The 27936-nt window shown below is 36.0% G+C and overlaps 1 protein-coding gene across 3 annotated transcripts in view; it reads left to right on the top strand.

Moving 5' to 3' along the window:
* LOC131073932 (sucrose nonfermenting 4-like protein) overlaps positions 1-27279 on the top strand; it is a 71387-nt gene extending 44108 nt beyond the window's left edge. For 2 of the 3 annotated variants that reach the window (XM_058010453.2, XM_058010452.2), the window contains exons 7-13: positions 9514-9648; positions 10328-10472; positions 10807-10980; positions 11995-12058; positions 12342-12411; positions 26253-26370; positions 26506-27279. In XM_058010453.2, coding sequence (XP_057866436.1) covers positions 9514-9648; positions 10328-10472; positions 10807-10980; positions 11995-12058; positions 12342-12411; positions 26253-26370; positions 26506-26597 — 798 coding nt within the window. In that variant the 3' untranslated portion in view covers positions 26598-27279. Of the gene's footprint in view, positions 1-9513; positions 9649-10327; positions 10473-10806; positions 10981-11994; positions 12059-12341; positions 12412-24777; positions 24820-26252; positions 26371-26505 lie in introns of those variants that run through there. The other variant, XM_058010454.2, reaches the window with a different exon arrangement.
* The last annotated feature ends 657 nt before the right edge of the window (positions 27280-27936 follow it).

Genomic DNA, 27936 nt, shown 5'->3' with positions numbered 1-27936 from the left:
AGGATTGATCAAAATGTTTATTCAATATTTGTTCCCTTAATTTGTTGTATGGAGAAGTGAACTTCATTTATATTGCCAACAATGGATGTATAATCTTGAATGCCCTATTGCAGAAGCTCATAAATAATGACAATTCCTTTATTCTGTATTTTGGTACAGTAGAATGGAATGAGGATGGGGATGTCAATTTTCAGAAAATAGGATACACGGGTATGGGAATGAGCCGCAATTAAAAAACATTTAAGGTGTATAAAGTAAATAAAATAATTTTTATAAGTTTGGTGTAAACAAAAATGAATTTTTTTAAGATAGCTTGTAAATCATGATACCCTTGGATTCTATAAGGTTCATGCAGACAACTATAATAATATAATATATAGTTGTGGGGATCGCCTAGGATTGATCAGAATGATAATTCAATATTTGTTCCCATAATTTGTTGTATGGATAATTCAACTTAATGTATATTGCTAACAACAGATGTATATCTTGAATCCCTTTTTGCAGAAGCTCATAACTAGTGACAATTTCTTTATTCTATATTTTCAATTTTGTTTATTAAAAAGGTGCAAATTTGAAGCAAACAACTTTATGTATTATTATCACAAGCTACTTAGTGGAGTACTGTTCTTTCACACTTTGATAAATTGATAATGATTCTGTATTGGAAGATTTTAACCCCACACTATTATAGATTAATTAATGGAAGAACAGGAAAGGTTTTGTTTTCTATTATTGCTTGTGCCTTTTGGACTTGGATGATTGGATGATAAATTCTCTACTGCACAATATGCCCATACATTTTCAAGCAAAATGCATGACTATTTTTTTAATCTTTCACCTCTCTACAAACAATGATCATCATCACCCAAAATATAATATTATGTGGCATTCACTAATCCTCTATAGGATTAGGAAGTTTCCCAATTTTTAGTAGACTATTTGAGAGAATTCTACAGGACTTGCTAAGTCCTCCATTGTAAGCGTCTCCAAGATGGGAATGAGTTTTTGAAATTTAGATAAGTATGATGGCTCAGGTTATGAATCTCTAGAGTCTAGACTATATCAATCTTGTATGCATAAAATAAACCAAAACATTTTGTTGATGTTTGATATTTCAAAATGTTGAAAGTACGAAAATATTCAATGGCGATAGTTAAAATCGAAGACCTACATGAACAAACCACAATATTGCTCTTCATTGAGAGCATCTAAATTTGAAATTGATTCATTAAATCCTGAAAGAGGAGTAGTAGGTGCAGTTCATTTTTCTTTTGCTAAGATCAGTTGGGGAGATCATTGGGGCCTAGCATAGACATGGCGGCATACTATGGATGAGAATTTAAGCACATCAAGCGAGGCCATGGTTTTAAACCTCATTGTTAATGCATCCTATTAAAGGGTTCTATGGGGAGTTTGCTGACTTAACAAGCTCTAATGAGATTTGAACTTGTGACATCATAGTTACAGGATCTTGGTTATTAGAAAGTGTTAGAATGATAATATTTACTCACCATATGCTCTCACCTTGCCCTCATGGAACCTTGGCCATCAGAAAGTAGTAATTATTTTATATTGAAATTTGTAGAGTTCTTTACATGTACATAGGATAACAAAGGAGCCCAGAAGGCATCCAGACCGTTGCTGGTACAAGAACAGTATTGATATGGGTACAGGTTCCTTTGGGGCCGTACCCATTAACATAGCTAGAGAAAATATGTTGAAGGTAATAAATTGGTATTTTGTTATTAGAGACTATAAAATGGCTTGTTGATATTTTTGTGATATCTGAAATGTATTTTTTATACTAAAAATATAAAAAACAGCAGGTTTTGGCCATTCAAATATTAGCCGACTCCTCCTGTATAGAATCTGCTTATAAATAGTAAACCCATCCATACATATGAGTTTCTTAAAAAAAAAGATAAATTCAAGTGTTTGCTACCTAAAACATTGCCTTCAGCCATTGAATCCTTTCACCAGCTTTGCTGTGCAGGCCATGAGCATTTCTGTTATAATCACATTGGACATGCAGACTCTTCTCTCCTGTTTGTAAAAGGCTGCCAACCTTTGCTGGAGATTTGTCACTTTGATCTCTCAAGAATGCTTTGGATCAGCCTAATTTCTGCAAACATTCTGCTGTGTCTTTATAAGCACATATTTGTTGCTAATCTGAATTTTACACGTTCTTTTCCTCTTTGTAGTTTATGAAGACTCTTTGATCATGACAAACATACTCTACGATAAACATAGTTCTATTAGAATATTTAAGTATATTTTAGTCTGTTATATTTAGTTCTTTATTAATGGACATTTAGCTTTTTAGTTTGTTGAGTCTTTTAAGTGCAACTATTGCTTCTTTAATAAGAACGCATAGTTTTCTTTTGAGTTGATTGCTTTTTAGCTTTATTTAGCGTATTAAGCTTTTTAGCCTCATGTTGAAGCTTTAGATTAACGGTTCGCTCTTTTTAGAACACCGTCTTGTAATTTCTTTATATATGTTGTATATTCTTAATTAATACATTCAATTATTTTTCATGGTATGAGAGCATGAAAATTAAAAATTTCTTAAAGGTTTTTTTGTGAAAAATTCCGAAAGTTTTCTTTAAGAGATTTTTTAAAAAGTCTCTTTTCTGGGTATGCTAGGGTTCATGGTCAAGAAGTTTTTTTTGCTGGTCACGATTTTTATTCTGGGTGCGTTTTTTCTGCATACCTTTGTCTGCAATATTTGTTTTTGATCTACCCTCTTCATGGGCGTTTTTGAGTTGTGTTTTTTGTGGCTGCGTTTTGTGGATCTTTGCGCGCGATTTGTGTTTGTCCACGAAAGTTTTTGGTGCGATTTCAGTTTCCATTTTTTTCTGGGTGCTAATTTTTGTTTACTCGTGACCTCGGAGACTGCTTGCTCGTCCTCGCCAAAATCGTGATTTGTGCTCAGGATTTTGGAAAATCGCGTTGTATTTCTGCATGGCAATTTTCTCGATTTTTCTACCAGATTCTTTCGCGTGATTTCTTCTTCTGCACGCACAGCAAATCGCAATTTGCAAAGTCATGGGTAGGGTTTTTTTTGCCCTATTTTTTCCCCTTTTTTAATGTTTAAAAAAAGTTTTTTTAAATTGTTTTTTTTTTTAAAAACAAATCAATATTATTTTCTGCAGATTTGTTTTTTTCAAAAAAATTACAGGTTTTAAATTTGTAGGAAATTTTAATTTATGGGTTTTCAGCAAACCTTGAAATTTGTGCATTAGGATTTGTGCCTCGAATTCTGTTCCAGGGTTTTAGATTCTTTGTGCAATTGTTTCTATTCTAATTTTTAATTACATTCTTTTGTCTCGTTTTTCGTGCCTTTACAAGGTTGACCTTGTTCAACCTCAGTTTTTGTGATGGCATCTTTGACCAACATCATGTTGGAACACAGTCAAAAGTTCAACGGCTGCAACTACAATACTTGGAAACAACGCATGTTGATGATTTTTGAATATTGTTGCCTTGATCAAATTGTTCTAGGAAAGGCTTCTCGTCTTGCAGCTATAGGTACAGACCAGGATAAATTTGAAGAGCGAAATCAAGAGGCTGTCATGCTTATCAAGTTTTCAGTCACAAATGATCAACTCCCTTTGGTGTCTTCAGGTAAAACAGCTAAAGAGATTTGGGATCTCTTGAAGTGTCTTCATGAGACCTCTGACAAGAGCCGAGCTTTCTTTCTAAGGAATATGCTGTTTTCTATCATGATGGATGAGAAGACATCTATGTAGGCACATCTTACGAAGATCAAGGACATTCGTGAGCAATTTGAGGCTATTGGTAGAAGCATGGAGGAAGAAGATATAGTAGTGATCACGCTGAAAAGCCTACCTCGATCCTACGAGCATTTCATTGATATCTGTAGTGTCACAAATTGCATACCCCTTTGTAATTTGACCTGCATCCTTTGTAACCACTTTGGTGTCCATTCCCCTAGCACCTGAGTAGGCTTATTTCAGCCCTTGCATCATCCTTTCCATCTTAGGATGCTCAAGGCACCCTTTTCAGCAGCTCCCTCGTGGTGTCAGTCTTGTTAGCCACTTGTCTCCCTCATCTCCTGTTGTTTTCGAGCGTGATTCATTTGGACACTAGCACGCCACGCGGACGTTCGCGCGCTGCGCATTAGTCCTGCGACATCTCAACGTTTGAATGTCGGTTCTGAGCGGGCCTATCCACTTGTCACCTACATATGTCGGTGGGAACGGCTCAGAATCTTCTAGACGGCTCGCGATCCTCTCTTTCCCTCCTCTTCTCTCATTTTAAATCCATCTTTTCTCTCCATTCAAGGCCTCTAGCTTCTCCAAGCAATTTCTCTTGGCTCTCTTCTCTGGCTCTCTAACTCGCTACAACAGTGTCTACTTTGCTACAACACTCTCACGCTCTCACGATATCTTTTGCAACTCTCTTGGCTTTTGTGAAGCCTATTCGGTAATATCTATTTATTTATCCTATCTTTGAGCATCTTGGGATTTATCACATCCCTCTTCTATCATTTATTTTATCTTGCATTTATATTTTATTCTATCAATCTTTTTGGGTTGTTCGTGGAGGTGGAAACACCAAAACGGGGGTTTGACTGAGGCAAATTCCAAAACACAACCCCCAACATTTTCCTTTTTGGCTTGTGTGCAGGTTGCATTAGAGAAGATTTATCTAGCTAGAGGCTTCATAGCGTGGACCTATTGTTTGTCTACTTTCTTCGCTTTTTTCCTTCCCTTTTATCTTGGTTATTTCGTATATCACATTTATTAGCTTGGCTTCATTGCTTTCCGTATTTTATTGCATTATAATTGCACTTGGAACTTTCTGTACGAACTTTGAACCTCGTCCGTACAAGACGATAGTGCACCGTGCTGGTGTCCCAGACCCGTGTGCTTGTCCTTTGGACACAGGCTTGACACAGTTGTCTGAGAGCCTCAAATTGCAATTAACTACTTAACTCTGCCATTTTTATCCACTGGCTCACCTTAGCGCCAGTTTGAGTGAGGTAGCGGCGGATCGATTTGTCCTCTGTGATTCATCATCTTGGGGGTGACAAATCCCCTCCTCTACAATATGCTCAATATCTCTTCTACTTGTGGTGATATGAAGTTTCTTGATCTTTTCAACAAGCTTCTACAATAGGATAGATGGAAGCAACAGTTTGGAAGTAGCACTAGTTCCTCCACTGAACAAGCCTTCACAGCCACAACGTCAGATAAGAACAAGGCTAAAGCTCAATCCTTCAGTGGAAAGGACAAGGACAAGGTCAAGGTCACCCTCAACAGTCTTCGAAGAAGAAGAATTTATAGTGCAACTATTGTCATCAATTTGGCCATTTGGTGAAAGATTGTAGGAAGTTTATAGCATCCACGCAAGCCAAACAAGGAGGGTCCAAGTAGAAGGCCAATTCTGCCACGCATTTTGACAAGAAGAAATCTGCCTTCTGTGTTCATGGCCCAACACCCATCTGATGATGTCACATCATCAGCTTGGTACATTGACTTTGGCGCCTCTCGACATTTCACACATCGTCGGATTGATTTATAGAGTACACACCTTTCACTGATTCGGTGATTTTTGGAGGAGGCGAAGAGTATAATATTGTCGGAAAGGGCAACATTCAGATTGCATTTGGAGGACGAGATTTGATATTTTTCGATGTATACTTTCTACCAGGTATGAAGCACAATCTACTATCAGTCAGTTAGATTATGTAGCATTATCCACAGCTGGATGTCATCTTTGGTTTGCACAAGTGCAACATTGTTGACAGGGAGACTTGCACTACAGTTGTTGTTGGCATTGAGGATCATGGTCTTTATAGATTTGTTAATTCTGGTGATTCTCAGGAACACGCCATGGTAGCTAGTAGTACTTCCATCAGCACTCTTTGGCATCAACGATATGGGCACCTGAATATTTACTCTCTTAGTTGTTTTGGGAGGATCTAGTTGTTGGATTACTTGAGATTCAGACTTAGAATCATGGAGTTTGCGGAGCTTGTCAACTTGGAAATCGGCATAGGACTCTGTTTTCAGATGGAGATGCTTGGAGAGCATCCAAGGTCTTGGAGCTCATTCATGCGAATATCTGTGGTCACATGAACACTCCATCAGTCACTGGATGCAAGTATTTTCTATTGTTTGTTAATGATTTCAGTAGACACATTTGGGTGTATTTTCTCAAGTAGAAATCGAAAGTGTTCACCATGTTTCAGAAGTTTAGGGCCTTAGTGGAAAAGACTCTAGTTGTAAAATAGTCACTCTTCGGTCCAACAATGGAGGGGAATTTTGTTCTACAGATTTCAACAACTTCTATGCATCACATGGCATTAAGCATCAGCTTACCACACTTTACACCCCTCAATAGAACAGTGTTGTTGAGCGTAGGAACCCTAGTCACTAAGATGGCTCGGTCTATGTCGGAGCATAGAATTGTTCCAAAGAAATTTCGAGCAGAAGCAGTCTTCACTGCAGTCTATCTTTTGAACTGGTCTACAATGGCCATTAAGAAGCTAACTCCAGAGGAAGCTTGGTCTGGCAGGAAGCCCAAAATTAGTCATCTGAAAGTTTTTGGCTCTATAGGTTATGTTTGGATTCCCGTTGCCAAGTGCACCAAATTGGATTCCAAGAGTTAGAAATTGATGTTCATCGGCTACAGTGATAACCACAAGGCTTATCGGTTGATTGATGTATACACTGATCGTCTCATATTTAGTTGAGATGTGGTATTTGTTGAAGAACGGGGGCCTTTTGAACCTCCTTCTCCTCGTTTGAGAACTGGGGATCAGCCTCCAAAGGCTACAGATATGGGTGTTCGTCTTCCCTTAGCTCCACCTGATGGGAGGGATTTAGTTGACTCTACAGTTGTGGGATCTCCTAGGCATGACAATGCGCCACCTGACTTTCTGCAGGAACATTTGGATCTGTATCCCGATGAGTTTGCTCTAGATATCCTAGATGATGTTGTTCATCTTGCGGCAGATGTTGGTACTTCTACTCTCCAGCCTAGGTGGTGGGCGAAGACTATTGGCGATCTTCATGATGATGAGCTCATTGAGGGTAGATCAGCTAGAGGCAAGTGCAACTAGAACACAGTTAATTTTGCTCTTATGGCTAGCATTCACAGTGTTTATGAGGCTTAGACATATTCAGAGGCTAGAGGTGTACCTGAGTGGGAACATGCTTTGGCAACTGAGCAACATAGTCTTCTAAAAAACAACACTTGGGTATTGTCAGATCTTCCCCCAGGGAAGAAGCCCATTGGCTGCAAATGGGTGTTTCAAGTCAAGTATAAAGCTGATGGAATCCTTGATAAGTACAAGGCTCGGTTAGTAGCAAAAGGGTTTTTACAGATTGAGGGCATCGATTATGAGGAGACCATTAATTGTGTGACAAATTCTACTAGACATTTGGAATTGAGCATCTCTAGTTTTGACTAAATTCTTTAGTGAAAACGTTTTAGCGCCTTTTGTTGGGTTAGTTGTCATTGATGTCAAAGTCATGTCAAGAAGGGTTTCATTGTCTAAGCTTATTATCATTGATGTATGGACAAGGTTGTTAGAAGGGTGTCATTGATGTCAAAGGTGTATTGAAGATTGTTGGTAAACTTGTTGCCATTAGCGTCAACAAAGATGTTATTAATGCCAAATATTGTTATTAAAGTTAGAGGAGGGAATATTATTTGTTCGAGTTTGAAAGGGCGTACTTGAAGAAGATTACGCTCACAAGGTTTTTGTCTGACATTTGAAGATCTTGATGAGATCATAGATATATCCAATACAAAGCAGCAAAAGGCATGAAGGGCATATTATGAAAGGAAAAGATTATATTATGAAGAGCATACTATGAAAAACAGAGATTATATAATTAAAGAAAACTAGCAATTAAATATATAATATGCAGCACTTGAAGTTAAAAAATGGCAGGTTGAAATAAAGACTCATAGAGGCCGACCCCTTCCTTGACAAAGTTGACTCTTTAAATGGTGTTGCTTCCTTTGAGAAGATTAAAATGATTTAAATTTAATGGCTGGCTGACCTAATAACAAATACATTGTTATGGCTTGCAAACTGTGTTATGTTAGGTAGTATTTGAGCACATTTATGGCTGACTCTCCTTATGTTGGCACTTTATAAGGTTAAAACAAATTTAATTATGTTTTATTTTAGGCTGACCTCTCTTGGAGAAAGTTGCCTCACCTTAGAGAGTTGTGTCTCTTGAGTGAAGGGGCACATTTGCATGGTATATATAGAGTTTATTTGGGAATTAGAGGCAAGCAATTTATTGAACATCATTTATATGAAGAGCAGAAATAAGATCTTTGAACAGATTTATAAAAGACATGTGGGCAGATATATGAGAGCTGATTCAAGCTTTTTATGAAAGACATTGAAGTATGTCTATGGCAGATTTTTGAAAGAAATATTCAGCAGATATGGACAAGAAGATGAATAGATTTTTAAGAGTTATGAGCGGTGATATAGAGCATGTTTTGAGAAAGATATGAGCAAGATCCTGAAGCTGAGTTAAAGAAGACCTTTAAAGGTGAATTAAGACAGTTTGTAGCAGACTTCATTGACATCTTTGGAGCAGACCTTGTCACAATTTTGGAGAAGACATTATGCCCAATTTGGACTAGACAGTATAGTAGTCTTGGAGCAGCTTTGAAGCGCATTATTGGAGCAGACCTTGTAGCAGTCATAAGGCAGAATTTGGAGCAGACATAATTGAAGTTTTGAGTAGATATTGAAGAGGTTGGTGCCTACCAATTTAGAAAAGATTGGTGTCTCTTTCTGAGTTGGTGCTCAGCTGTGGGGATTGGTGTCTTCAGTGGGCTGGTGCCTACAAACCATTCAAAAGGGGATTGGTGTCTCCTGTGGGTTGGTGCCTATGAATTTAGTAAGACAAAGTTTTATGTAATTAGGGTTTCCATGTAAAATCTTATGTCTCTCATGTGTTCCTTTTGTGTTGCATAATTGCTAAATCTTGTGTGGTTGTGAACTTAGTAATCCTGAGTGCAGTATGGGATTTAATCTATATGGAATTGTAATGGTTGAGTATGGCAAATCTTTGCTTAACTTCGGTATAATATAATGATGTATAGATCTATTATATCCAGATTGAAAAATGTAACACAGTTGTGAGATATAATTTTGAAGCATGATCTGGCAGACCTGTCCTTCAATACAAGAAGAACATAACATGGTTACATATTTCTCAATCCAATTTGTAAAGCTAAAATTGTATGCCAGCCATAGATCCTGTTTCTTTACCTTGTGCACACACATTCAGACCTTTTTGAAGATATTTTAAATTTTTTAGTGATTGAGAATAACATTGATTTGGATAATATATTATCTGAGGACTTATCATTCTTGCTTTTAATATACTTTATGAACTTGGTCACTTCTCTCTAGTAGGTTTAACTGTGTACTTTAGGCTTCAGTGAAGTGAAATATTGATTTAACTAGATTTGGTTAACCATTTTATCTGGTTTGATGTATTGTAGATTGGAAATTATGGTGCAATGCTATCAGAGGAAGAACTTGAAACACATACAATTGCTGCTTGGAAGGATCGAAAGGTGTTTATCAACAGACAAATGGACTCATCAACTTTACCGTACTGGAGACCTCTTGTGTATGTGAGTAGATGATATACATATACTTACTCAAAAGTAATATTTCTTGCTGTTTCCGTCTTCTTTGATCTTTCTGTTTATGACAATCTGATTAGCAACATCATGAATTACCTATAATTATTCATGTAACATGTGATTTACTTCATAGTTTTATGTCTTTCTATATCTTTTTTGTTTTAATGCAAAGTGGTTCACTTTCATTGTAATTTTCTGTATGTTTTTGTTGTTAACAGATTTGTATTAAATATCTTAAGAGTGCAAGAATTGTTATAGGTGTGTCCAGCAAACTAATATTGGATCAGTCTGGATGGTAGAATCGTCTTTCAGTATTTTTTTTTGGTTGTTTAAAGACATTGAATGGAATTGAATAAATGCAGGATGACTTCTTTTAGTTGGTTTGTTTTGGTTTGAAGGATTGTAACTTTTGACCATGTTACCCATTTTAGCCTTTTTGATGGACTGAATGCATCTTATAGAACTTTTGCTATGTGAAAGATAAAGTGCATGAAGCAGTCATACTTTAGAATGCTATGAACCGAGAATTTTTCTTGTATTAGTGCTCTAGAAGATGATGTTAAATGAAACAATCTTATAGAATCTTTCTAACAATAGTTATCTTCATGGCATTAGAGGATTAATTTGGAAATAAATTGCCTTATAATCTTTTTCCTGGATCGTGCAGGTAAGTCCTCATGATTCTTTGAAAGATGTTGCTCAAAAGATCTTGCAGAATGAGGTTGCCACAGTACCCGTCATATACTCTTCATCAGAGGATGGATCATCTCAACAATTACTGCATCTCGCGTCACTTTCTGGAATTCTGAAGTGTAAGCTCAGTTACATTTTGGGAGCAGTCTTTTAAATTATCAGCTGTGACTAAATTATTTTGTAGATATCTGTTATAATCAAATTGAAAGAAAGATTCAAAATGCTGTATCACAATAGAAAATGTGTCTTTTAACGTGATCTCTTTAATGCCCTATAATGTTCTCATGTTTCCAACCATTATACTTGTGTTACTTTAATCCATCATCGTTAAGGCAGGCATGCAGATGCTGGTTTGATTAGATTGTTTTATAGTTTATGAATTCCTTTGTTTTTAAGACATTGTAAATGGATATGTATGAAAGCAAACTGTTTTGTTGCTTGTAAAATATGTAGGTATATGCAGACATTTCAGACATGCTTCTAGTTCACTGCCACTTATGCAGCAGCCTATTTCTCAAGTGCCCACTGGTACCTGGATTCCAGAAATTGGGGAAGTTGGTGGTCGCCCATTGCAAATGCTTCGGCCTAATGCATCTTTAAATTCTGCTCTTTCTCTGCTACTTAAAGGTGTTTTTCTGATGCTGAATAGGCTATTTAATCCGTTGCGTCTTTAACTTTGAACTAAGTGAAATGAAATGTAGAGATGTTTTGAACTGTCAGTTGCATGAAAAAGTATTTTTATAGAAGAGGCAAAAGTTTATCTTGCCTTGTAATCTTCATCTGGATCAGTTTTCTGAAGAGCTCCATGCATTGGAAATTTCATGGGATCATTAGATTTCAAAATGAGGAATACAATTTAGATAAAATATGAACTTAACTGCATTGGCAAATTTAGTTTCTGAATTTGGTGAGCATTGATTGTTTAGCTAAGTAATTATTTATGTTACTGTGGGATTTTTATAGGAGCTTGAGCTTTTGCTATACTGGGATTTTTATGCTGGTGTTCCTTGATGGCTAGTTATGCAACGATTTATTTCGTCGTGTCAAATATATTTACTGTGGATTCTGGGTTTACTGTACCTGATTCTCATTTTTTCACTCTATTCCCATTGTCATCTGCTGCTTCTTGATTATAATACATTTCTTTTTGATTTTCAACTTTGAAATTTCTCAATTATCAGGGGCTTGGTTAATTCACAGTGAAAATATTGTTCAATTAAGTTGTACCTAAATGATGACATCATTATTATTCATAGAATGTGACTTGTAGATGGAACTGTTTGTAAATTGCTAATAGATGTTTATTATGCTCATGCACTATACATGTCTTAATTTTTCAAATAAATATGTTAAATAGTGTGGGACTTAATAGCTGTGGAGATAGGCTGTTTGGATCCTTTTAAATCTAACAATGATCCTCAAGCATGATATGGAATTTGTGAAATTAAAGTGAAGAGAGTGAAGTTCTTATTGAAGGATGCTTACAAGGGATACAGTTTGTTGTTTTGTACCTATGAAACATGCAATCTTTGGTCTCATGCAAAAGTCTTACTGTGGTCTCTGTTATCCTAGATAAAAATAAAACCTTTAAATGCAAGTGCAAAGCTGTTAAATGATAACAGTTTTTCTCTACTTTTGCAGCTCAAGTAAGTGCCATCCCAATTGTCGATGAGAATTTTTCATTAGTGGATATCTATTCCAGAAGGTAATCTTTATTGGCAAATATTATTGTGCTACTTAAGTTGTCCCCACTCATAAGTATCATTTTCACAAATAAGATTGCATGGATGTGTTATAGTTATTGTGCAATACACCTGTTCTTTATAAATATTTAAATAATTAGTAATTGATGTGAAAAATGCATGGCAAAGTGGATGATTAGATGTGTCAGTATGTTAGGAGCAGAGTACTCAAATGGCCTGTTTTTATCATTTATATATTGCCAATTTTTCATCATTGACAATAAAATCATGCATATACATGTACAGTGACATTACTGCTTTGGCAAAAGATAGAGCATATGCACAGGTGCAGATTGACAAGATAAATATTCAACAGGTAAATTGGACTTATTTTTTCTGTTAATTCTTTCATGTTAGTTTTCAAATTACAGTCACCTTACACATTATTTACTTCATAAATGGCTGCACACTGTATGCAAAACTTGCACTGAGAAGCACATATGTTAGAAGAAGTTGTCTAAAGAAGGATACTAAATAGTGACCTTGTTTACATCAACACATATTTTGTTTATCAAAACATCAGCAGCTTAACGTTCATCATTGTCTGTGACAACTAAATTATCATTGCCATTGAAATAGAAATTAAAGAATGTAACCTTTCAATTTAAGCTGTCTGAAGATACTTCACAGCATGATTGTTAAGAGTTTTATACAGCCCTATGTACTGGCATAGATATCTTAAATTTTATGTTATTTCTTGGAATTAAATGTAAAAGTCAGCAAAATAGAAGATTACTTCGAAGGGGTGACCTCCAATAATCAGAAAATAATATATGTATTTAGTATTTTGAAGCTATGATGACTTGGTAGAGACTTATTTTCCTTATTGATGGGTTTAATTATGTAGGGACACACACCCTCGTCTTAGTTAAGAGGTCTTAAGGTAGCAATTTAAATTAATGTTAAGGTTAAGCATGCCACAAGTGCTCCAACTTTTTTATTCTAGAATGATAGAATGTTAATGATCTACCATGAACATTGCCTTCAAAAAAGCATTTTCCCCAATTCTTACCAATATTGGATGTTTTTCCGTGAATTGTTCATCTTTCCATATTGCATCTTCAATTGGCCAATTCTTCCACTTGATTAGAAATTTTGAGATGGCATTATTTTGCAACTATTTCACTTGTTTTTCAAGAATTGCTTCAGGTTCCAAAATAAACTTACCTTCATCTAACTTGGACAACTCTAATTGTATTGGAATATTTTTATCTATTACCATCTTTAAACAATAAGGATGGACGATAGGATGAATTTTTGAAGAAGGTGGGGTTACTAACTTATAAGCTACAAATCCTAATTGATGGAGGACCTTATAGGGACCATACAATTTGGGTGCAAGATTGATGTTCTTATGTTGCTTGATTTACATTTGTTTATAAGGTTGTGACCAAAGAAATGCCCAATCTTTCTCATCAAAATGCCTCTCACCATGATGTTGATTTTCTTGTTTCATCCTATTATGAGCCACAACTAAATTTTCCATAAGGAGTTTTAATATTTGTTGTTGGCATTGAATGCAATCCTCTACCACATGAACTTCGGAATGGGATTATAAATAAGTAGTAATAGATGGTGTGGGGATAGCCAAAAAGAGGCCTCAAATGGAGTCTTTTTTGTTGATGTGTGAAATGATGTGTCATACCTCTCTACACTGCTAGTGATAGGCATTTTGGACATAGTGTTTGTAAACATCCATCCAAACATTTATTTACAATTTTTGTTTGGCCATTTGATTGTTGATGATAAGTTGAACTATGTGCTAACTTTGTACCCCAGTTTGCAAATAAGCTTTTCCAAAAGATGCTAGTGAAGATATGGTCACAATCACTCATTGATTTTAGGAATTCCATGAAGTTTTTGTACATTTTTCATGAATAATTTTGCCACAATACTGCATACATAGTGAATCTGTCCACAACAACCAAAATTACATCAAGATTATTTGATTTTGGCAACCCTGTAATGAAGTCCATTGATATTTCCTCCCAATGTTGTGTTCGAATGCCAAATGGTTGTAAGAGGCTTGGAGTCTTTATTGTTTCACTTTTATTTTGCTGGCATATCAAACATTTAGCCACAAGTTTGTTTACGATTGTCTTTAGGTCTTACAAAATCTTGAATATTTTCCTATTAACAAAGCATGCATTTGAGTTAATATGCTATTTTTTAATTAAGAAGTTTTACAAAAAAAGCCCCATCTTTTATCGTAAGGAATCTCTTTTCCAAACATACTTATCTAAAGAAGATGGTTCATATTGAGGTTTCTGAATGACCACCTTTATTGGAGGATCATGTTGCCACTCTCCTCATGCAACTTCTAACTATTCAGGTTGTAAGAAAGAAATGGCACAAATGTTTGTCTATTTTACATTTTTTGTAAGCAATTTCAAAGTCATACCCTATCATCTTGGTAACCCATTTTCTGTTGTTCTTTTGAAGACAATTATTGCTCCAAAAAATATGTTAGATTCTCATGATTTATCTTGACTTCTAATGCCTCCCCATTAAATATTGAGGCCATTGTTTAATTGCATGAATAATAGCTAACATTTTTTTGTCATATGTGGGTCTTACCAAGTGCTTAACTTTGAATTGTCTACTCTCAACTGCTAAGGGACACCCTTCTTGCATCAATGTTGCCCCAATACCATGTTTGGAAGTATCTTGTTTCATTGCAAATTTCTAAGAGTAGTTTGGGTGGCTAGCTCTAACCATGATAAAGAATCCTTCTCTAATATTGCTGTTAAGGGTGCTGTTATATAAGCATAGTTACAAACAAATCTTCTATAGTATCTTGTGTTAATTTTAGCACTTTCAGATTAATATAAACTCAGAAAACAGATTTTAGTTTCTAACTAAATTGATTAGATGCAAGATTTAGAGTTTTCTAGGTTTAGGCATAACATAGAAATGAACAAAATAAGAACAAGACACGGTTACCCTGGGAAAACCTCCTAGGAGAAAAAACCCAGCCAGAAAAGATCCTCAGATCTGATTATGGATTATATTCATATGAAGATTACAACACTTATCTTTAGTACTTGAAGATGATTGCACATAGGGCTGATAAAGTCTTCAACAAGTCTGCACTTTTGTAAGTCTCAAGCCTGCCCCATTTAACACAGTAATCAGCAATCAGATCCACACCCTAGGTCTGCACTTTATTGTATCTGAAGTCTGCACCTTTGCGTGAAACTAGACTGCAACCCTAGCTGCTTGAATTTGGAATAGTTCGCCCTCCTTGTAATGGTATTTGCTCTTGATATTAGCGCCTTTTTATGACAGATACAAATCGCCAATATTACTTCTTCAAACTTCGCATTTTAGGTAGAGGTATAATTCGCATGGAATGATGAATAAGTGAATGATAATGTGAAGTTGTTATTTATTAGTCATGTCGGCTTACTTTATAATTTATTTTATTTATTACTTTTCCTTTTAGCCTTGATGGAATAGGGTCGGCCCTATTTTGGAGGAGCATGTTGAGTGTGGCGTGAGCAAGTTTAAGTGGTGTCATGGGGTTTAGGGCCCAACCCTACATGTTGAAGAAAGGGGCCAGCCCTTTGGGCGGATTCCAATGTTGCCCAAGGCAATTGGAATCCGCCATTCCCTAATTACAATCAACACTCCCTCTTAATTAGGGAGGAGAAACATAACCATAATCTTCCATCTTGCGCACAAGCAAAGAATGGATTACATAATCAGAATATTGTAGTCTTCCATCTTGCACACAAGCATATAATGGAACTACGAAATATAATCTTCCAACTCGCACACAAAGCATAGATTGGATCCACCTTACATTGCTCATAGAGGGTGGAGAGGATCTTTTCTAGCATCTTACATTGCCTGTAGAGGATGGTTAACAATTACTCTTCTCCGTGAGAAGATTACAATACCACCTTACATTGCGCGCAGAGGGTGGTTTGATACAACACAATGTATCACTAAGGTTGAGACTCCTTCTCAATCAGGGTTTCATTTTCCAAAACACCAAGTCTGTCCCTGAAGTACACAAACTTCACTTTGGACAGTGGCTTGGTAAGAATATCTGCAACTTGCTCATCAGTGCTAACATACTTAAGCTGAATGGCGCCTCTTTGCACCATATCTCGAATGAAGTGATAATGATGGACTGGTCCAAGAGGGGCCAGTAGCTTAGTGGTAGAGCACTCCAGCAGCGTATGGAAGGTCCTAGGTTCGAGTCCTAGCTGGTCCATGTCTCAACATGGTATCAGAGCCAGGTCCAGGCTAGGAGCCCCAAGCACACGAGAGGTGTGGCTTTAGGGGGGGTGTTGGTGTTGGAAATAAGCCACACCTGGACCAAGGATGGACCGGTCCGAGAGGGGCCAGTAGCTTAGTGGTAGATCACTCCAGTAGCGTATGGAAGGTCCTAGGTTCAAGTCCTAGCTGGTCCATGTCTCAACAATTAGTGTTGTCATAGCTATACATCTTTTGCTTGGAAATTAAAATTTGTGTACTTCAACAGATATAGCCAATTGCAATCTTTTAACAATTAGATGATAGTGCTTAGTGTTCCAATTAAATTTATCTCTATATTTCATAACACTTAATACTCTATATTTTATCAAATAACCCACTAGACTTCTCATATTAAAAAATGGCAAATAAATAATTCAATAATCAGATTTAATCTTGAGCTTCTATGATCCTCTCAACACAATTATTTTGTTTAATTCGTTCCTTATCCTTTATTAGACACAATTATCTAGAATGTACTATTTACATTGTAATTGAAAATTTGAAAATTGTTCTCTACATCTCTATGCTATTGAAATGCCTTCATATTTCTAGAACAACACGTTTTTATCCCTTTTATATTCTTTTACATTTTTTTAAATCCAAAGTTTTCCCATTTAAATCCCAATGTCAAAAAAGAACCTTTAGTTTTGGTTTGCCATTTTTTTCCATAAAGGATTTTTTGCTACCATGCTTTTGTCCATTTGCACAAGAGGTCGTGAATAATTTGTGAAAATTGAAGGACTATTGTTTACAATTTTTTAAGCTATTGCACTCCTAAAACTACTTTTGCTCCTCCATTTGGAATAACGAACATTTTTTAATGTAGGTGATAATCTTCCATTGAGAGTTTTATATGATGGAATTTACCATCACATGAGAGTTTGTTTCCCATTAGCTATTATGACCTAGAAGTTACATACTAGATACACAAAACAATTGAGCTCATTAGGCAAGCTTCGATCCATAAAATTGTGTACTACTTGTGTGAATTAACACAATCTCCTTTCTCCTTACAATGTTTTTGGTGTGCATTTGTCATTCAATGCACACATGAGAAAGTAGCTCTTTCTTTCTCTAAATTTGCATGTTCTAGTTCCATATCTTGTTTTTCTTTAATTACTTTCTTTTCTTCAACCTCATTCTCAATAATCGTTAGTCTCTTCTCATTATCACCATAGTTATGAACTTTAGAGCATTTGCTATGACAATGCCAATATAAACCTTTATCTTTTTTCTTTGGATCTTGTTGAGAGATTAGTTATATGTATTCATTTAAGGAAGTTGGCCCCATTTTTGTTAAATAGGATTAGTGATATTCCAATCTTTGCATCCTATGGATTTGCCTTGTGTGGATCTTTTGGTGGTGAAGCCATGTTGCTTAATATGCAATGCTTGTTGCATAGCCCTTCTAACTATACAAGTTCCAACAAAAAACCATTACGTATAGTTTGGTTATTAAGTCCATTGAGTTAGAGTTGTAGCCTTTGATAAGGGTGTCACATCTTGAGTTCAAATTGCCTTGTCTGCTCAACATTATACTCAGCGACAAACTTAATTTGTTTTAAATTTGTTAGTTGAGTAAAATAGCTTACATTCCATGGTTACTCATAGTGGGTTACTAAGTCATAATTAAATTCTTTGCAATCAAGCATTTGTCCTTTCTTTTGACAAGTTTTTTTAAAGATTTTGAATGTAGTGAAGCTATGTGAACCATTGAATTATCAGACATTGTGAAGCTCAAAATATTGTTCCTTGAGACTTATCCATGAAGTTATATCTGTATCTTTAAACTTATGGATATTTATTTTGGGTAGCTTTAATTTGGACCTTAAGAAGGTTGCCCTATCCCTTGATTTTATCTATGGGTTTTGTACCTATTGTGGTGGTTTTGTTGGTGCCTTAATTTTGACAATTTTTCAAAACATATATAAACTTCTATATAAAGATGTTGCAAATGGATCACAAATAATTTGTCCTTAATAAATGTACCACCTTTTCACATCTTAGTGGAATTATTCCCTTGATATTAGGTGGTGGACAATAAAGAGGGTCCTTGTCTTCAATAATTGTGGAAAGTCCTCAAATCCTAAAGATTATGTGGGCTTAATATATTTTTGTATTTTGAACTCTAGATTTTTTTTTTTAATTAAGGGATCGTATTCGGTGCAAATCGTAACTATAAAATTTTAGAACATTGGCTATGTCAAAATTTGATGTTTATATTTTGGCCAAACTTTGACTATTAAATTATTATTGTTATTTTGATTTGCAACATGGAACTTTTAGCATGGCTCGAGCCAAGTGAGGCCACAAATGGGGGATCTCATCCCCGATAGGAACGCGCAACATTTACACAAATAGTCTAAACCCGCAAGCATAGTGGCTCAATAGTGGCACAAAGTTTGCAAACACATTGGCCTAGTGAGGGTTTGGAGCACAAAGTTATTGGCATGAATGCTAGTAGCTACAATGGCCAAATGGGGGTTGAACCTTGGTGGCTACAACAATGACACAAATTAACCATCACACTATGCCATGAGCAATGACTAAATATTTATTGTTTTTAATAACTATTTATAAATATACTTATTTTTTCAAGATATTTTCAAGACACTTAAAAAATTCCAAAATTTGTGGCCTATTGATTAGAATAGTAAAATGCAACGGACCTAACCTAATTTTATCACATATCCCTTTTTGAAAATGTAATAATATTAATTTTCTTGAAAAATTTGTGGCCTATGTAGTCAATTAATGCAAAACATTATATTAAAATAACTCCTGCAAAATTTATCAGAAATAGTTAATTTTTTATTTGAATTTGTATTTACTGTATAGCTTTAAATTTGGAAAAAACTAGTTCCAAATTTGCAACGGTTTGCAAGTTATGGTGGAAACAAAAATATTGCCCACATAGTAGCTCTGATACCATTTGTTATGATATTTTTTGGAAATAAATACAAAATAGCAAATAATAAAACACTTTGAGAGGGTGACGTTCAATAATAAAAAATAATATATGAATTTAGTATTTTGAAGTTATTATAATTCGAGGGGGACTTATCTTTTTTTATTTATAGGCTAAACTATTTAGGGACACAAACCACCCTCCTAATTAAGAGGGCTTAGGGTAGTAACTAACATAGTTGTAGACTCAGACTTGGACTTGACTCAGCAGCCCAAAATTTTGATTCGGACTCGGGACTTGGCATAGACTCGACAAAAAAACCTCATAATTACTCAAAAAAGAAGAAATTAATGCATTTAGACATAGTTTGCATACTCTAATTTAGAGATCATAAAAGTCTAATTTAACTATCAATTTGTCATAATTCAAAGATAACACATCATATGATCCTCAAACTCTCAAAATATGAAATTTCATAGTGTTGACTAGGTTCACAATGGCATATCAATTGCCTTGTTATGCCACTTATAATCAATTTGAATGGAATAAATGTACAGATAGTCTATCACAGGTATTAATATAAGTAGGCTGTCAACTGGGTTCAACAGATAAGTTGACAAGTGACATGCACATATGGTGTGTTGACAACATGGATTAGATGATGACAGATGTCAAATCCATAAGCAGTGACATATGGTGTGGAAAATATCATTGTTGGATGCACATGGTGCCAATTGTATGATCATGTTTGTGGCACATAAGCTGCTAGGAGTTCTGTTAATGGAAGCATAACTTGTGGCTGTTGATGTTCCATTTATAGGTGTGGTTTTATTGGGCACTTGCAATTGTAGCCATGTGTTGGGTCATTACATATGTGTAGACAGTGCTGCATGGTTGCAGGCAAAAAATGTATGCAGGGTTGTAAGGAGTCAGGACAATGTTGCACAAGCATCATGTTGTGTGTATTGAGTGAAGCCGAATCCACAGATGAAGCTGGTTAAGAGGATTTGTGAATTTGTACTTGCATCATAAGAGCTGCTTAGACTAGATGTATGCACATTGCCCTAGATTGCAAGCTCTACAACTCTAAAGGAATTTGTCAACATAGAGCTTCATCCCCTATTTCAAGAGGGGTCATAATTAGTTCCTATATATCTTCACAATGAGGAGACATTGAAATATTGCAATAAGAAGTGACATTGGGACAAAGATCTAGTGTTTGCAACATGGGTAAATGATTTTGAGGGTTGTAATTGTAGCAGTGATTGGTAAGGGAGACTTCTGATTATGATAATGAATTAGTGTTTATGATGTTGATAGCCCAGCTTGTGATGTTGATGAAGCATGGAATATGAAACCTCATTTTACACTAAATAGATTATGTGATAAATTACATATAATGTTCAATGGATATGATGTTTAATGTCAGGGTGCTTGATCCATCATTAGAGAGTATTGTGATTGACTTAGATGAGTCAAAGGCTAGCTTGTTGGTTCAGGTTCGGGCATTGGTTCGGGTTTGAAGAACCGGTACGCCAGTACGGCAAAATTTTGAAAAGGGGTTTGGGTTCGTTTGGGTTCGTTAGTACAAAAACATGTACATTTTTTTTTTTTTTTATATATATATATATATTTTAATATTTGTGCAGCCTGTAAGCAATGAATTAAGATTAGCATGTCACATAGCATCATATAAACAACGTAACAAACTTAAACTTGTAATCATAGCATCATGATCATACCATAATAGCATCATATACATCAAGTTTAATATCAAAATGACAAAATATTCAAGTATCATTGTTTCAACTTTCAACAATATAAAGTTTAATCATCAAATGGATCAGCTAATTCATCCTCCTCCTCCTCCTCCTCCTCATCCTCCTCATCATTGACATTGACATTAGACGAGCCAACGCCACTTGCACTTGCACTATAAGTTTGCTCGCCCTCCAAGTCATCAAGTGTCAATGCAAGAAGCTGAGAAGTGGGAGCATCCAAATCAGTATGCTCTGGCTCTATATCCCACATCTTCGTTTCCCCTTGTGTGTAGTCACGTTGTTTGTGTGAAAGAAGACGTAGGTTGGAATGCACATATACTAAATTCTCCGCTCTTTTTGATAGCAACCTATTGCGCTTTACTGAGTGGATGAAAGAGTATATGCTCCAATTTCTTTTTGAATAAAATGAACTAGCAACCTATGAAGACAAAGTAAACAATTAAAGTTATACATTAATAAAATTAAAATTAAAAATTACTAGCAACCTATGAAGACAAAGTAGACTATAAATAAACTTGTGATAAAACTTTTACAGCAAGGGGTTGTAGGTGTTGGAAGCATGCACCATGGAAGTACCACCAGCTATTAGCATCCTTCTTGGATCTATGATGAAGTGCCTCAACACTTAGACCATTCCCATTTGTGAATTCTATGAACTCATTTGTAACAGTATCTCACAAATCATCATCAGGATATAGTCTAAGAAATGCTGCCTTGTACCCATCAGATACTTCTAGATCTCTCCATGGTGGAATCCTTCTTGGTTTATCAAGAAACTGATTGCTATAGTACTTTGGTGTCAATGCATAGGCAAGAAGATGCAAAGGAGTGGTCATCTTATTCCACCTTTCTACAATAATTGCTTTCACTTCTTTGAAGAATTGCTCCTCCGGGTCATTCTCTTTTGCATTTATAATGAACTTTATTTTTTCAAGCATTGAGTCAATGCCATCATAAATCTCACCAATGCAAGGCCTATCCATGTCGGTATAGCGAATCATACTCATAATGGGCTCAGTGATACTTAGGAGATATGTAACAAGATCCCACCATTTCTCATTCAATATTCTCTCCCTAATTTTTTCTGCCCTCTCACTGCTACTCTACTTCCATACGGTCCAATTGTTGCTGATCACCATATTGCATAGTGCCACTCTAACTTTCGCAAGTCGTCTTAAGGCGATTGTGTTTGATGCAAAACGGGTCTCAACAACCTATAACACAAATTAATGCCAAAATGATTAAAAAATAAAGCCAAACTTTAAAGAAGAATACACAATATAGCTTACACAATGATATTATGAACATTGAAATTAAAAAAATCAGAAAATGTAAAATTAAATTACTTTTTCACTTACCTTCAATAGCTCCAAATTCGAAAAGGATCTAAAAATCCCTTGAGACATGTGGTGGTTTGTGATGAACATCTGGATGTCCTCAGTCTCTGCATACATTTCTTTGATCCATTTTATTTTAGTCCCAATCCTTTGTAGCATAAGATTGAGTGAATGGACCGCACAAGGTGTCCAAAAGATGTGATCATAGCGTTCCTCAACCAACAAACCAGCAGCTCTACAATTTCTTGCATTGTCTGTTATGACTTGGACAACATTGCGGGGTCCCACTGACTTAATGGCGGAGAGGAGAATTTCTGCAATAAATTGGCCATCTTTTACTTGGCCCTCACAATCCACAGCTTTCAAAAACATTGCCCTTTTAGGGGACACCGCTATGACATTGATCAAGGGATGATTTTTAGCATCTTTCCACCCATCTGAAACAATTGTTACACCTGTCTCTGCCCATGAATCCCTTATGGGTTTCAATGCATCTTCAAGCCTCTTCACCTCTTTGTCCAATAATGTTCCACGTACCTTCTCATAACTTGGGCCCTTATACCCTCTTGGAGCTTCATTAACACTTTTCTATATCTTGGTCAGCAATACTCTCATTTTGAAATGCGGTTTCTAAAGGCCCCTTTGTTCTTTTGCGTGTTAAGGGTGGTTCATTTTCAGGTTCATTTGTGGAAAAGAAGGGGTGGTCTTGTACTACAACATCGGGATGAGATGGGGCTTGCATTCCCCTTGTTTTCTTTGCAGAGGTTTGAGTCAATCTACGGGCTTCTTTCTCTTTTGCCTCCTCATGCTCCTTAAAATATTTCATCACTGTCTCATCTGGTATAGGTTTACCATCTTTTCCAGGGCATTTTTTGATGCCTCTTCCTTTTATTCCACACAAATGGCCTACTACCCGATAATATGAACTATTACATTCAATACCACATCCTTGGCATCTCCAACAGAATCCCCCACCTCCTGGAAGTGGGTTTAAAATGTCAACATACTTCCATATGGGAGAATTCGGATCATTTCTTTGTTTTGTAATTGTTTGTTCATTGCCAAGGGAGGAAGAGGTAGATGCTATTCTAGTTCCTATGGAAAGAAATAACATAAACATATTAAAAAACAAAAACAAAATAATGAAAAATAATCAATGTTTCATGTTTGAAAATTTGTGAAACAAAAATAGTTGGAAAAAAATGTTAAAAAATCTACCTCTTGTAGGCAATGGGAGCTTGCAAATGTATGGAAATGATGCTGCAGCACTTGTTGAAGCTTCAAAAATCAGTCTTCAACTCCTATTTGATCTTGGAAGCCAAACTTTGTTCACCCTTTCTTCAACCTGCTGTCAAAAAACTTTTGGTTGCCTCACAAATGAGGAGAAATGAGACAAGATTATGTTTTAGAAGTCACTTTTAGGGTATAAAATTGACTTTTTACATGGCGGATTTAAATTTTTTTTAAAATTTTGCATAAAAAGTGCGTCGGGTTCGACCCGGGTTCGATCTTGGTCCACCTGGGTTCGAACCAGGTCGAACCCCCTCTGGGAAATTCGAACCCTGGTTGAACCAAGGCCGGACCGGACCCGAACCAGGGACCCGGACTGTATTGGACTCGAACCAGGGGTGTCTAGGGGCGAACCCGGTAAGCTAGGTCAAAGGTATATAACTGGATATCCATAGATAATTTCTTGCTTGCTGAAGATACATTATACCAATATAATTGTTTTTTACCTGTCAATTTCACTGCTAATCTACTGGATGAGGGATCTCCAGGTTTGGTTTAGAGGCCATCTACTAACACTATCACGTTTGTTTGAAGTTTTTTCTGTTAATCTTTTCCTTAAATATGTTGCCTGTTGTAATGATGAACGCGATTAATAACATAACATGTGTAATGCATGTGTCCGCAAGAGCAAGGTAATGCACTAACATCACTAGTTTTCTTCAAGGATTATATCAGTCCCTCATGGTTTTAAGCTTACTTTAATTTGTATTAGGCTTTAGAGGGAATGAAAGTTGCTTTTGTTGCTTAGAAGATTTTGCCAATTTTAGTCAGTCTTACCTTGAATGTAAGGTGGGTAAACCTTATCCTCCCTTTGTTGCTATCCACTTGGCCGAGACAAGGATTATTTAGATTTTTGAAGAGACATATAATTTGCTAATCATCATAACCATTTTTTTTGAAGAGCCTTGTTAAGATGTATTTTTACTCCTTTAATATGTTAACGCATCCAAAATTCTCAAGGTTCTAGCAGCTAGAGTGTTGAGGAAAACAACCTTATGCAATCTATGAAGATGGCAATTAGAGTGCAAGTATGATTCAGTATGTGTCTTCTTTCTATATACTTGTCAAGTTAATGACACATGATTTCTGTTTTTGATAAGAATATCAAGGAATGATAGGGGATCATCGATCTCCATGGCCAGGTAAGATGATTTTCCTGAAATGCTTTTTCATCTGTAACATCCCTTCTCAGTTTCAAGGTAGTATGTATCTGAAGCTTGAACTAAAACATGTGTTATTAAACATTACCCATGGTTTATGTAGAAACTTACCAGAAACAATAACACTGCAGAAATCTGAAGTCCCTGACCATTATGCTATTTATATTCCTAGCTACTAGATTCAGACTTCAGTTTTGAGTTTTGATGTTTCTTAGACTACATTATTTTGATTAAACATTGTCATGAATGTAGAATATATGTTTCATGATGTTTTGTTGAAATTGAAAGAGACGATCTGTTTGGGGCATAGTTCCATGTAGTTTCCTAGACAGGGAGGCAGGGGGATGGGTCTTGGGGACGGGGGACCAATGTCCTGTGTTTGGGGATTGTGGCACAGGGATGGAGAGGCAGCATGGAGTGGTGCAAATACATATAATACTTGAAACATTAGCTATAAAAAAATGTGTAAGTAATAAGCAGAAGAATTTGCAAATGAAATTTTGGTATACTAAGAAAATTTTACACTAATAACGTTTAAAAGCAGTGTAATGCTTGCATTGAACATTAACAATGATGAGTAGAGGTTTGAGGGCAAATTAGGAATAAGTATAAGAATTGCAAATGAAACTTTGGCATAGTAAGTAAAGTTTAATCCAATAAACATTAAAGACATTAACAATGGTGGGTGGAGGTTTGCGGTCAAGGGACAGTGCCCCCAGTGAGATCTAGGGGCAATGCCCCTTGTGGGGGTTTGGGGGCAGAGCCCCTAACAGGGTTGAGGGGCAGAGTCTCTGCCACCAAGCACAAATTAAGGCAACACTAGGAAGTCCTTGAGATGGTTGGAAGTCTCCTCAAATACTCCTAAACATCTTGGGGGATGTCTAGGAGTCCCCAAAACAGGGGACGTGGTACATTTCAAAAACATCCCCAAGACGAGAGCTGTAGTGGGAGGGCAGAGAGGGGGTGTTTTCCCCAAGTCACCATGTCCTAATGACGTCTTTGTCCTGCAAATGCAGGTTTTTTGGGATGGATGCATCCACATGGAACACTGGTTTGGGGACATCTGGAAGAATCCCGACTTCAGGGGACTGCACAAATCCAGTCATGGGATCATATGATAAATTAAAATTCAGACACAATTACACCTAATGCAATTTAAATGCAAAAATAATATATATTTTTTTCTGAGCTGAGTGTCTGTAAACAAAGAAGTATTAAAAATATTAAATATTAAATTAGCTCTGTCACAAGGTAATTTAGATCTCCGTATACTAAAACTTCTTTTTACCTATATAAATTGCCAGACTAAGTTAGGTGGATAAGGTAGTATTTTTCTAGGGTTTTTTATGTATGCCACTGGTAGACTTTAATTTTTAATTCAGATTACACTTTGTGAGCTCTTCTTTAAACTGCAGGCATTACAGTTAGGGCAAGATAGAAATACTTCTGTTGGTTCTTTTGGTGGACGGAGATGCCACATGTGCTTACGCTCTGACACACTTCAGAAAGTAATGGAGTGCTTGGCTAATCCTGGTAATGCATTTTAATTAATATTTTTGTTGAAGTCCGTAATTTTAGAAGGTGCATATTGTGATGAGATATTTTTTAGATTCTGACAATAAGGATGTTGGTTTCTTGGTATATCCTTTGTGGGGTTTGGATGCTCAGGTGTTCGGAGGGTCATATGTGTGGAAGCAGGTAGCAACCGTGTGCAGGGCATTATCTCCTTGAGTGACATTTTCAAATTTCTTCTTGGCTAGTTTCAGGCCTCATTCTTTCAATCCTGTTAGTTAAAATGTAATGTCATTTTTGGCTTACAAATTTGAGAGGCTGGTGTTAGTTGTCCCATTGGGATATCCTGGTTTGTAATTCAGGTCACGATCTGCCTTTCTTGGCGTTCTCTGCTTGAGAAGGCCACAGTGGTATTTTTGCTGATCTCAGTTTTATTTGTTAACCGCATGTTGCCCTTGGCTCAAATGTGAATCTTTCTGGAAAAATTGTCACTGGAAGGCTTTGTCAACCATGGAGCAACTTCTTTCAGCCACCTCATTCTGATAAAAAGGGAATTGTTTAGAATATCCAGTTATCTTTTAATTTGAAAAATATGAAGTCTTTCCATTGTTTTACCAATGGCAAGGAATACACATTCATTAAAGAATTGCTTGCTTGAGCAGAAATGCCCCCTGCCTATTTTGAGTTCTATAATCTAAAATGTCTGACAGATCATCAGTTGCTGTAATTAGCATGGATCAGCTTGCTCTCAAATGAGGGGTAAGGTTTTCCTATTGGCAGGATGTTTTTCGTCACCTGCTTTGGTGGGAAACAACAAAAAATATAATGAAGTGGTTTTTCTAGTTGATGGATTATGAACCTAATTTTAATCAGCTACCTTTCTTTATAAGCAAACAATTATGCTTCTGCAAAATTTTATTTTATGTTTAATTTGCGAAGGCATGAAGAGTTTTCTATTTGTGACCTTGCTTAATATTCACCACCGTCAAGCAAGACATAGAGATATCAGAATTTAAATCCTTCCAACGAACAATCTCTTAATTACAATTGACACATTAATGTGTTTTCTATGAAGGGAAAGAATGGACAGAATTAGCTTTGGCCTTATAGAAAGGCAATTCTTAAAACTTTTGTATTGATAATTTCAATATACAAGGCATGTATGCCAACTATGTAAGTTTCCTGAGCTGATGATATTGAACTTGTTTGTCAACTTATTCTTTGGGGCGTAAATATTCAGTTTTATATTGTTTTGTCATATCAATGGGTAATTCTTGGCATTTTCTTGGTGGACAAGGTGTGTGTGTATCGACCAGCACCAATTTCCATTTTGCTTTGGACTTCGCTAATAGTCAACTGTTGCAGTCCATTTGTTTTTCAAGCATCTATAATGCTAAGGCTTGTGTAATGCATTTTTTGTCCCAACCTGTAATATGAAAATATTAGAATTTTAGCCTAACTACCAACTTTTTGTCTTGCCAAATTAAGTTATAAATAGAACCCGATTCAAACAGGCTTCGCTTTAAAAAACTCTCTTAGTGATGACATATGGTAATGACATGAAAAAACAACTCTATATTCTTTGAA

The sequence above is a fragment of the Cryptomeria japonica genome, chromosome 9 (genome assembly GCF_030272615.1).
Source record: "Cryptomeria japonica chromosome 9, Sugi_1.0, whole genome shotgun sequence".
Taxonomy (NCBI): domain Eukaryota; kingdom Viridiplantae; phylum Streptophyta; class Pinopsida; order Cupressales; family Cupressaceae; genus Cryptomeria; species Cryptomeria japonica.
This window is presented reverse-complemented; position numbering and strand designations above follow the sequence as displayed.